The 12,636-nt window shown below is 31.7% G+C and overlaps 1 protein-coding gene across 3 annotated transcripts; it reads left to right on the top strand.

Moving 5' to 3' along the window:
• Positions 1-8,862: 8,862 nt before the first annotated feature.
• LOC116029456 (cell division protein FtsY homolog, chloroplastic) lies at positions 8,863-12,235 on the top strand. Of its 3 annotated transcripts, none has more exons than XM_031271473.1 (11): positions 8,863-9,204; positions 9,473-9,577; positions 9,955-10,025; positions 10,106-10,164; positions 10,519-10,556; positions 10,694-10,814; positions 10,918-10,986; positions 11,066-11,148; positions 11,285-11,353; positions 11,544-11,595; positions 11,699-12,235. In XM_031271473.1, the coding sequence occupies exons 1-11, from the start codon at positions 8,887-8,889 to the stop codon at positions 11,713-11,715; spliced, it is 1,002 nt and encodes a 333-aa protein (XP_031127333.1). In that variant the 5' UTR covers positions 8,863-8,886; the 3' UTR covers positions 11,716-12,235. The 3 variants fall into 3 exon arrangements, with proteins under 3 accessions (XP_031127333.1, XP_031127331.1, XP_031127332.1); XM_031271471.1 differs by having other exon boundaries at positions 11,544-11,606; XM_031271472.1 differs by lacking the exon at positions 11,544-11,595.
• Positions 12,236-12,636: the final 401 nt, after the last annotated feature.

The raw sequence follows: 12,636 nt of genomic DNA, 5'->3' as shown, positions 1-12,636 counted from the left end.
AAGTTATGTTGCATTGTTAGGACGAAGCAAAATTCCTATCATAATAGGTTCATGGCCTGAAGTCCCAGAAGAGATTCAAGAGAACATTTGGGCTGATATCTTGGTATGTAACTTATTTTTATATTTAGATATTTACAAAAAAAACATTAATATAATTACATTTATACTAATCAATAATCTTGTCTTGTAGAGTGTTTATGATATTCCCAAGACAGATAGTGTGAGGAAGGCTACGTTGTCATATGCGGGTGATCGGTGGAAAGACTTTAAATCAAGATTAAATAGAGACTATATATTCAATAATGACTCAAACAAGAACCCTTGTGATTCATACTCATTCATTGACCCAGCCACATGGGAACAATATGTTGTTCTTGGTCAAAGAAGCTGGTAGAGTTATGCACTCAAGCTGATGAGGTATGCATTCTCAAAAATTTTGGTTCTTAAAAAGTATTTAATTTACTTTTTAAAAATAGTAATTGTTACTTATATTGAATAGTTAAAAAGAATGTCCAAATTGACGATTGAATCCGCTGTGCAAAAATCTTCTTCTGTTGATAAGATTATAGCTGATCCGACTTCTTTGAGTCCTTTATGTCAAAAGGCATATAAAGTTGCTCGAAAACTAGAACAAAATCTTGTGGTGCATATGTCTCGTGGTATTGTGGGCGACATTGAATATGATGTATATCTTGAGAAGTTGGAGATCATGCGGTTTTTGAATATGGAGACGATGGATATTTCTTGTTTGCAGTTCTTTATAAGGTATAAGTTCTTTGCTATTATTTGTTTATAGTATTTCTCATTTCATTTATTAGATATATATATATGATTGGATGTATTTTTGTAATAGGTGTCTGTATAACGAATTTCATTTGGCATCAAAGACCACGTATGGCTTTATAGATCCATCTTACATTCAACCAAAATTGACGACTAAAGCACAACGAACAGGGTATATAAATGTCACCATGCAATACGGACAGAAAAAATGTTATTTAGCCCCTTACATTTATAAGTAAGTTTTAATTGCTTTAAATAAAATAACTTAAATACAATGTGCTTTTATTACATATTATATTTACTTACAACTAATAAATTATTTGTTTGTAGGGAACATTGGATGTTGATGGCAATTTGTCCACTATTATATGAAATCTATTGGTTTGATTCCGTTGGACGCGAACCACGTCAGGACATTAAAGACATAGTTGAAACGTCGGTAAACTTATAACTAATTAATAGTTATTATACATAAAGTACGGTGCCATATAGTATTTATGTATACATATCTCTTATATTTATAGGTGTATGAAATCAACATTACATTCCAAAGGAAAGAAAACAAATCGTCAACCAAAATGGATTAATTGTTTGGTAAGTATTTTATACATTTGTAAAACTACATATATTTCATAGTTTTTAATTAAATGAATTCTTAATTGTATTATAATTCAAATATATAGTGTGTCAAACAAGTTGGAGCTACCGAATGCAGGTATTATGTGATGAAGTACATGTTTGAAATTCTTTCCAAAGAAGCATACGAAGCAATGGATAAGGCAAGTAATTTAAGAAAATACATTTCTCATTCAAATTTTAAAAATACTAGCTTAAATTAGCTTACTAATTATTATTTATTACTTTTCAACANCCACCCAAGATACTAATACCACTGCTAAGAAAAAGAGGGGTGTCACTCGACTGAATAAATTAATTTTACAGCGTGCTACTGTCGAAAAGAAGAAGGTAGTTGAATTTGAAGGACTGGAGCCGATTGGAGAAAACAGCTCTAAATTCAAAAGTTATGTTGCATTGTTAGGACGAAGCAAAATTCCTATCATAATAGGTTCATGGCCTGAAGTCCCAGAAGAGATTCAAGAGAACATTTGGGCTGATATCTTGGTATGTAACTTATTTTTATATTTAGATATTTACAAAAAAAACATTAATATAATTACATTTATACTAATCAATAATCTTGTCTTGTAGAGTGTTTATGATATTCCCAAGACAGATAGTGTGAGGAAGGCTACGTTGTCATATGCGGGTGATCGGTGGAAAGACTTTAAATCAAGATTAAATAGAGACTATATATTCAATAATGACTCAAACAAGAACCCTTGTGATTCATACTCATTCATTGACCCAGCCACATGGGAACAATATGTTGTTCTTGGTCAAAGAAGCTGGTAGAGTTATGCACTCAAGCTGATGAGGTATGCATTCTCAAAAATTTTGGTTCTTAAAAAGTATTTAATTTACTTTTTAAAAATAGTAATTGTTACTTATATTGAATAGTTAAAAAGAATGTCCAAATTGACGATTGAATCCGCTGTGCAAAAATCTTCTTCTGTTGATAAGATTATAGCTGATCCGACTTCTTTGAGTCCTTTATGTCAAAAGGCATATAAAGTTGCTCGAAAACTAGAACAAAATCTTGTGGTGCATATGTCTCGTGGTATTGTGGGCGACATTGAATATGATGTATATCTTGAGAAGTTGGAGATCATGCGGTTTTTGAATATGGAGACGATGGATATTTCTTGTTTGCAGTTCTTTATAAGGTATAAGTTCTTTGCTATTATTTGTTTATAGTATTTCTCATTTCATTTATTAGATATATATATATGATTGGATGTATTTTTGTAATAGGTGTCTGTATAACGAATTTCATTTGGCATCAAAGACCACGTATGGCTTTATAGATCCATCTTACATTCAACCAAAATTGACGACTAAAGCACAACGAACAGGGTATATAAATGTCACCATGCAATACGGACAGAAAAAATGTTATTTAGCCCCTTACATTTATAAGTAAGTTTTAATTGCTTTAAATAAAATAACTTAAATACAATGTGCTTTTATTACATATTATATTTACTTACAACTAATAAATTATTTGTTTGTAGGGAACATTGGATGTTGATGGCAATTTGTCCACTATTATATGAAATCTATTGGTTTGATTCCGTTGGACGCGAACCACGTCAGGACATTAAAGACATAGTTGAAACGTCGGTAAACTTATAACTAATTAATAGTTATTATACATAAAGTACGGTGCCATATAGTATTTATGTATACATATCTCTTATATTTATAGGTGTATGAAATCAACATTACATTCCAAAGGAAAGAAAACAAATCGTCAACCAAAATGGATTAATTGTTTGGTAAGTATTTTATACATTTGTAAAACTACATATATTTCATAGTTTTTAATTAAATGAATTCTTAATTGTATTATAATTCAAATATATAGTGTGTCAAACAAGTTGGAGCTACCGAATGCAGGTATTATGTGATGAAGTACATGTTTGAAATTCTTTCCAAAGAAGCATACGAAGCAATGGATAAGGCAAGTAATTTAAGAAAATACATTTCTCATTCAAATTTTAAAAATACTAGCTTAAATTAGCTTACTAATTATTATTTATTACTTTTCACTAGCTTAAATTAGCTTACTAATTATTATTTATTACTTTTCAATAGCTTAAATTAGCTTACTAATTATTATTTATTACTTTTCAACATTATAAATTAGCTTACTAATTATTATTTATTACTTTTCAACATTATTATAGATAGTGGAAATTATTATTTATTACTTTTCAACATTATTATAGATAGTGGAGATTATTATTTATTACTTTTCAACATTATTATAGATAGTGGAGAGAGTTGGTTCATTGAGCTACAATTAACAAGAGATTGATGAAGTTAGAGACACATGTGCCAAGTACTTCATTGATGAATGGATTAATACATTGCATTAGTATGTGAAATAGTAATGTGAGATGTATGTATTGCTTTTATTGCTTTTGGTACAAAGTTTGGGAGAAGATTATGGCTTGTATTAATTAATATAGATAATTTTTGATGAACTTGTATTATTAATTATTATCAATTGTGAGATTTATTGCTTTTATTAATTTTGATATTATAAATATAAATTGTACAGGTTTTGAATGTGATTGTGATAGCTATATATATTCGAGCAGGTTTTGGGTGTAAATAGAAAAATAAAATGAATATTTAAAAAAAAAAATTACCCTACAACGTCGGCTAGTCTTATTAGCCGACGTTGTAGGGTAATTTTTTTGTTTTTAAATTACCTACAACGTCGGCTATTTGTAAAGAGCCGACGTTGTAGGGTATTTTAGTAGTTTTCAAATTACCTACAATGTCGGCTATTTGTAAAGAGCCGACGTTGTAGGATATTTTAGTAGTTTTCAAATTACCTACAACGTCGGCTATTTGTAAAGAGCCGACGTTGTAGGGTATTTTAGTAGTTTTCAAATTACCTACAACGTCGGCTATTTTTAAAGAGCCGACGTTGTAGGGTATTTTAGTAGTTTTCAAATTACCTACAACGTCGGCTATTTGTAAAGAGCCGACGTTGTAGGGTATTTTATTAGTTTTTAAATTACCTACAATGTCGGCTATTTGTAAAGAGACGACGTTGTAGGGTATTTTAGTAGTTTTCAAATTACCTACAACGTCGGCTATTTGTAAATAGCCGACGTTGTAGGGTATTTTATTTGTTTTTAAATTACCTACAACGTCGGCTATTTATAAATAGCCGACGTTGTATGTGTACTGTGATACCCGAGATTTTTTTTTCCTCACGATATTATTCCTTCAAACTTCCAGTACTACTTCTTCTTTTGAAACCCATTACTCTTCCTTTGTTACCCAATTAACCTTTGAGCCTAATATTTTTTTTTAAATATTATTCATTATACTATTTAAATAGATTATAATTATTATTTGAGTACCTTATTTTGGGTACATAAATATTGAGATATTGGTACCAAATGTTTTTAAATAAATTGTGCCAAATAGGTGCCAATATTATGAAAATATTTTGTGATTTATTATACTATATATTAAAATAATAATAATAATAAAATTCTACATTTTATAAAATTACATATATAGGTATGTACATATATATAGGTATTATATATATATATATATATATATATATATATATATATATATATATATATATATATATANTATATATATATATATATATATATATATATATATATAAGATTACATACATACATACATATATATATATATATATGTGTGTGTGTGCGCACGCGCGCGCGCGTGTAGTAGATATATATGTATAATATTATATCTACTACACGTACACACACACACATATATATACTAGCTATATCATATATATATGTGTGTGTGTGTGTGTCACGAATGGTATATATATATATATGATATATATGTTGGCATATTATATACTTATGATAATATTTTGTCTTGTCCCAACCTCATTATGCCATTCCAACTTCATTAAGTCTTCCAACCTTGGGAGTTTAAATGACTAGAGAAGTCATTTGTACTCCCATCTTCAAGTCTTCCTAGCTAGATAAGTGTTGATGAAGTGGAAAAAAATCCATCTCTCCCTCTCACTCTCACATTGCCGAAATACTAACAAAAAAAAAAAAAAAATCTTCTTCTTGTTCTTGTTCAAGAGTTGGGATCACAAAGCCTTCAAGTAGTAAGTTTCTAGTTATATCTATTAGTTCTTTTGGGTAGTTTTAGAAGTAGAATTTCATACATAAATTCTATATGCTTATATGTGTATGTATTGTTGTGTTGGTTATGCTTATATGTGTATGTATTGTTGTGTTGGTTATTGGATGATGATGGTAGAAGGAGGGACATTTCCTAGTGAATTTTAGAAGATTGGAAGCAAGTTTAAGCCATCCAAGTAAGTGGATTTTTAATGTCATGCTTTGCCCATTTTATGTTAATGTATGATAAATTTATGATGATTTGAAGTCATGATATAGAATTTATGAAGCATGAAATATTTTCTCAAATATCAAGTATTATCTCTTGTAGAGATTTATTTTACCTATTTGAAAAAATTGATGAATATTTATAGTGTAAAGTTAATGCAAATATTTGGTTAAGTATATAGCCATAATTACATGGAGGTTCTTATGATAAAAATAAAATAAAATAAAATTATACGTATGGATATATATATATATATATATATATATATATATATATATATATATATATTATAGATATGAAAATGTATTCATTATGTACCTTGGACCATGTATATGTAAATACTATAGTTGTTTTGCTAAATAAATAAAATAGAGTACATGTATATTTTTATGAACTTATATATACTCTAAAATTTCATGTAAATACAATTGTATTAGATAATGGAGTATAAAATGAGAATAAGCATATTTTTAATTATATATTTATATAAATATATACAAGCATGTTTTGTTAGATAAAAGTATATATAAATATATGTACATACGTATTATGTACCAAAAAGAAAGAAATATATAAAATAAAATTTATTTTGTATATATGTATGTATGCCGTATGATTTATAAAAAAAAAAAAAATTATTTTATATATATGTTATGTGTGTACGAATGCATATATATATATATCTATAAAAAATATATATTATTATTATATATATGTTATGTATGCCGAATGTATATATATATGTTTTAATAATAATAATAATAATAATAATAATAATAATAATAATAATAATAATAATAATAATAATAATAAAGTTTTGTTATGATATTAGTATCCTATATATGTAAGACAATTCCTTGGTTGAATAATGATATTTGAAGTGACAAAATGGATGAATTTGGTCACCTTATGAATCTTGAAAATTTTTGTAAGAATGAAAGTTTTATAGTGATATCAAAAATAAAAATTTTGAATGGTGATGTTTAGAAATATTCTTTTTATGGAAAATGGTTAAAGTTGATTCAAGTCAAATATTTGAACTTTTATGAAAAGTATGCATATGTCAAAAGTATGATTTGCAAAGCTTATGAAAATGTTTTTGAAGTATATTAAATATTAGAACCCAAATTTGTTGGGATTTTGATGAAATGATTTTTGACAAATGATTTTGGAAACATAAGTATTACATTATCACATGTGAATGAATTTTATAGTTTTTGGAATGTATGATTGTTATAAAATATCTGTTGCATGATAAATGCTAGGAGCACTCGGTAGGAACAATCCACGGGTACTAGGGTGACATATGGTTGCCCTGTAGGTGAAAATTAACAGGGTAGTCAGTAGAAACATATCCTGGCTACTTGGGTTGGTAACTTCACAGTGAGGCTTGGAATCCTCAATTAGGGGGTGTGCACACTTAAGGTTAGAGTCTAGTTTCTCTTGAACTGGGAAATTGTGAGTGTTTGAATGTGCGGAAAGCACCGTTCACTAAAAAGGCCTAATTATAAAGGACCCTGTCCCATTTATGTGATAATGTGCTTCCACAGGTATTTACTACTATCATGATTATGAATGCATTGAAAGTTACATTTTTTTGAAAATATGAATTATCATACTTGAAAAATTTTATTTGAATGCAGGAGATTGTAAGGAAAAGATTTTGAAAGAATTTTTATTGTGAACCTTATGGCTATGTCTTTTGAAAAGGATGAAAATACTTTACATTTTTGTGGGCAAAAGCAGCCCCTTACTTAGCAAGTTTTGCTAAACCCTTTATTTGTTGTTGTTATTTGCTTTATTTGAAAAGCAGGAAATTAACTGTTGGATACCGCTTTGGAGAGTGCGTTAGGATGCTATGAAGATCGTGCTTGAGACTTAGTTCTTTTGTCATGAGTTGAGGACTCAAAAATAATGTGTAAAATAAGACTATGTTAAGGATTGTAATTCCTTCCCTTTTTGGACTAGCCTTGCATTTAGCCTTGATAGGTTAGATGTGGCGGTAGCACCCGTGGTTTGAATTAAGTATAAATCCTAGAACTATCTTATGTAAGGATTAATAAATTTCATATATAATGTTTTAAGTTTGGAATCTTCTATTTATAGAATTACTAATTATAGTATGATTAGAATATGAGATTTTGGGGTGTTACATGTACCTTACAACGTAGGCTAACATTTAGCCGACGTTGTATGTGTACCTTACGACGTCGGCCAAATCAACGCCGGATTTTAGCCGACGTTAAAGGGTCCATTTAGCCGACGTTAAAAGCCGTTTGTGTAGTAGTGTAGGTAGTAAATTCATTCCTAAGTCTAACCTTTTGGATGTTATAGTGAAGAAAGCCAAGTCTAAAAAATAAAATTTTGGAAACCTAATTTTCTAATTTGTTTAGTATTATCAAAATCTAAATTACAATGTTCCTAATAATATACGATCCAATGCGTCTTCATCAAGTAGCATCATGTTAGCTAGCACTCAGTTACCCTCTAATTTCTGTTACAAGATATTTCCCCTCACGAGTTGATCCACATATAACCCAATGAAGATGTCAACAATGGATTTGTTGACTTGATTATGGAACATCCATGCCATTACCGCCTCCATACGGATCAGGGTTTTGGTAGCCATACTCAAAATGCGAAACAAATATATGCAAATTGACCTTGGAATCCCCTTTCTTCGTCCTATGATGGTGTGGGCAAAAAGCTTATGCAAGACTCTAAGATCATTTCTTGTAAATGTCATCGCTCTAAATGTTCTTAGATCAAACCTCGAACCTAGGGATACAACTAGGAATGGCAATTTGCCCCGCCCCCGACAGGATCCCCGATCCCCGCCTCGATGTGGACGGGGATTTGGGGAACGGGGACGGGGACGGGGATACTCTCCCCCGCCCCGCCCCGTCCCCGAATAATTATATATATATATATATATATAAAGTTTTTTTTTAATTGATAGGTCGATTTCATTTTTTAAAAAAATTTAGTGGTCTAATTGCACTATTAAAAGGAAAAAAAAAAAAAAAAAAAAACCTATACGACGTCGCTTGCTTACTTTATCCGTTACACACTTGCATCTTGGCTTCTGCTTCCAAAGCTTAGCAAATGGCTTCTCTGCTATCTTCTTCGTCTCTCCGGCACTTCCCTTCCAAAACACCATTAACGCCGCCAAGCTACGGCGCCGCTTTCTTTCTCAATCTACCAAAATCTACCCGCCCATGCCGATCTAGCTTCGAATGCTCGGCCGGCCAGACTGGGTTCTTCCAGAAACTCGGTAGACTCATCAAAGAGAAAGCAAAGAACGACGTCGACAAACTCTTCTCTGGATTTTCCAAAACTAGAAATAACTTGGCCGTCATTGACGAGCTCCTCCTCTACTGGAACCTCTCCGACACCGACCGCGTTCTCGATGAGCTCGAAGAGGTGCCATAAAATTCAACCTCTTTTTCTCTGTGAAATTTTCAGGAGAATATTCTTGGTTAAAGAAATACCTTGATGTGGAATTCTATTCATTTATAGGTTTAGTGTCTCGGCATTCGTTACTTTGCTCTGCTGAGTTAATGCTGCTATTTTGCTTCCGAGTAGATAAAAGAATTTGCACACAATGCGTTTATATAATTGCATTTTTTTGTACTATGGAAGCGTTGAGAGTTGAAATAATTGCCTTTGCCTTTTTACCTTGTGGCTGTAGGCTTTGCTGGTGTCTGATTTTGGGCCAAGGATTACTATAAAGATTGTTGAGAGTTTGCGAGATGATATATATGCTGGCAGGCTAAAAACAGGAAGTGAGATCAAAGTAGTTTCCCCACCATTTTTTCTTTTAAAATTTTATTTTGATTATAAGGAGTAATTTCTAATGCTTATCTCTGACTTCTGCTGTTTATAAATGAATATAGATGTGGTAGTTATCCTTTAATCATGTGATAAAATAAGAGAGAACGTATGGGTTTATAAGGCTATGAGTTTTTATTGGATTTAGTCTTTTAGTTTGGTTTTGGCCGCTATGGGTTCGACTAGTTAATTGATTGAATTCAGTCTTTTAGTGTGGTTTGGCCCATATGCATTAACAAACCACACTCATTATCTATTTAACAAATCAATAGTTTAAAATCTTTGCTTGGGTAATGGGGAAGCAATGAATGACATGGTGAATTCAATTTTGATGGTGTATAGGATGCTTTGAAGAGGAGTATCTTGGAATTTCTAACTAAGGCACCTAAAACAGAGCTTCAACTAGGATTCAGGTTTAAATTGCATCAAAATCTTTGATTTCTTTAGATTTCATGGAGTTTAGAGTTGAAGTATTGTCATTACAATTTAACAGGAAACCTGCTGTAATCATGATTGTGGGCGTCAATGGAGGTGGGAAGACAACATCTCTTGGTAAGACAAAATGGTTATGTTCACTGTATGCTTCTCAATGGCCTAACAATATTGTTGGCAACACAATACATAGTTTTGTTTTACTAAAGGTCTAAAGGAAGAAAAGATGTTTGACAAATATGCTGTGTTTGTTTTCATGTTTTAATCTACTGAACTAGCAATTACCAGAAAGCATAAATAGAGGATCATTTCCTTAGAAATAGAAAAACTTTTCCTTAGTTCTACATTGCCCAAGAGACACTCTTGAAAGATGTATTGTGTATAAAACAAATGGAATCTTCCTTTACCCCAAAGTTTAAACGTTCTACAAGTATATCACTGGGAGGTGGTTTAAGTTTTTTCTTTCTGATGCAGGAAAGCTGGCCAATAGATTGAAGAACGAAGGAGCAAAGGTTGGATGAGACATTTTCCTTTCCTTTCATCTCCATAAGATGCATTATGTGCCTTGACATGTTCTTATATTATGAAGGAAGAAAGCCTCGTATTGACTTCATTTCTCACTTTTCTTTCGCTTTGAAATTATTGCCAGATATTACTGGCCGCTGGTGATACGTTTAGAGCAGCTGCTAGTGATCAACTGGAGATTTGGGCTGAGAGGACAGGTTGTGAGATTGTTGTTGCGGAGACGGAGAAAGCCAAAGCATCATCAGGTATGGATATAGGTTTTTATATTTTCTTTGTGAATCGCTAATAGAAATAGGAATGGCCTTTTAGTAACTCCTAACACATGAGTTTGAAGTTCTCCCTGAGTAGTTCTTTCACAGGCTGTTAAAAGAGGGAAGGAACAAGGTGTTGATATCGTTTTATGTGACACATCTGGACGTAAGTTGAGTTAGATGCATTAACTTCCTGACTTTACAACATCATTGAATATTCAGAAAGGTTTTGATTGTTTGAGCAGGTTTGCACACTAATTATAGCCTGATGGAAGAACTGGTTGCATGTAAGAAAACTGTTAGTAAAATTGTTCCAGGGGCACCCAATGTAAGCCAACATCTTTTGTATTCCACTTTATCATATGAGTGCATTCTCTTCAGTATTACGGAAAGCATACTGAAGTTCAAATGAAAACACTCTCCTCTCGAGTAGTTACTAGAAAAATGTTTCACGTGATTTGTAGGAAATTTTGCTAGTGCTAGATGGAACAACAGGTTTAAATATGCTCCCACAAGCAAGAGAGTTTAATGAGGTAATGTTTCAGATTCAACTATGCCATTTATTTTCTGGTTGAAAATCTCATGTTTCACTTTAGGTCGCCCTGGTGGCAGGCAATACCGAAATATTCATTTTATCTTTCTCTGTTTGTACATGGAGATATGTGTTCCTTATTAAAGTCACCTTTAAAATATTTGAATGTTTGGGCTACCTTCCAATGCTAGGTTGTTGGAGTAACTGGTTTCATATTGACAAAACTTGATGGTTCTGCTAGAGGTGGTTGTGTGGTATAGTTACTGTTCTTTATTCTGCAGACTTTTAATAAATGACAAATACTATCGGTTCTGATTAAAGAAGTTTTAACTGCTTGTGCTTACAGGTCAGTGTAGTGGATGAGCTTGGTATTCCCGTAAAGTTTGTAGGCGTTGGTGAAGGCATAGATGATCTCCAACCATTCGATGCAGAGACATTTGTTAATGCAATATTCTCGTGAGGGGAGGTAAGTTTGAAGTGGACATGGCATGATTGGATGAGATGAAAGGTGACGAGGTTGCAACCAAGTTAAGGAGATGCCTGCCATTGACCAATAGGGGATCTTAGTTGCTTATTTTGAATGAAAGATTGTTTTGAATATCATTTTCAAAGGCAGGCAGGCAGGCAGCCCCCTGTTGTCATCTTCTTTCCAGTTTACACCTGAGTTGAGTTGAAAAATAACCATAGCCAACAGTGTCTGGTATTTGAATTTTTCAATCAGAGAAATTGAACCCCTTTAAGGGCTCCCCAAAGTGTTTGGTATATAGGCATTTTGTTGATTAAATTTCTTTTTCGGCTTCAAAAGTTGAGGATTATTAGGTCTAGGGCTGAACCCCCGAATATCATTTCTTGTTTGTTAATGGAAGTTTCGATCACAACCTAAGTTTTAAATTGACACTTTTTTTTTTTTTTTTTTTTTTGTTAGACCATGAGGTGTCTTAAATAGACCATAATTATAGGATACACATTAAAGTTCGTATCATACAAAGATTAATCTCCATTCGCACCGGGTTAATCCAATTAAGGGACAAAGTATTGGTTATAATAATTTTTTCATAAAAGAGGAGATTTTGAATTCCTAACATCTCATAAGGGATGAAAATGTACAGTCACTCACGCGAATCAAACTGGTTACTTTTGACACTTTGAATTAGTAAGAGATCGATCAATTACTTACCACAACCACAACTCTAGGATTAAAAATGGTATTGTGTTTTTTCATTCTTTACTATCAGCATGTTCATCTAAAAAGAATGACAAATTAATTGGTTGTTTGTTTAGAAG

The sequence above is a fragment of the Ipomoea triloba genome, chromosome 9, assembly GCF_003576645.1.
Source record: "Ipomoea triloba cultivar NCNSP0323 chromosome 9, ASM357664v1".
Taxonomy (NCBI): Eukaryota; Viridiplantae; Streptophyta; class Magnoliopsida; order Solanales; family Convolvulaceae; genus Ipomoea; species Ipomoea triloba.
This window is presented reverse-complemented; position numbering and strand designations above follow the sequence as displayed.

Bases quoted from the DNA above. Each gene is read 5' to 3' on its own strand.
- LOC116029456 (XM_031271471.1), top strand. From the start codon at position 8,887: ATGGCTTCTCTGCTATCTTCTTCGTCTCTCCGGCACTTCCCTTCCAAA. The intron at 10,815-10,917 runs GTATGGATATAG...CTCCCTGAGTAG, and splicing joins GAAAGCCAAAGCATCATCAG to TTCTTTCACAGGCTGTTAAA. The intron at 11,149-11,284 runs GTAAGCCAACAT...CGTGATTTGTAG, and splicing joins TTGTTCCAGGGGCACCCAAT to GAAATTTTGCTAGTGCTAGA.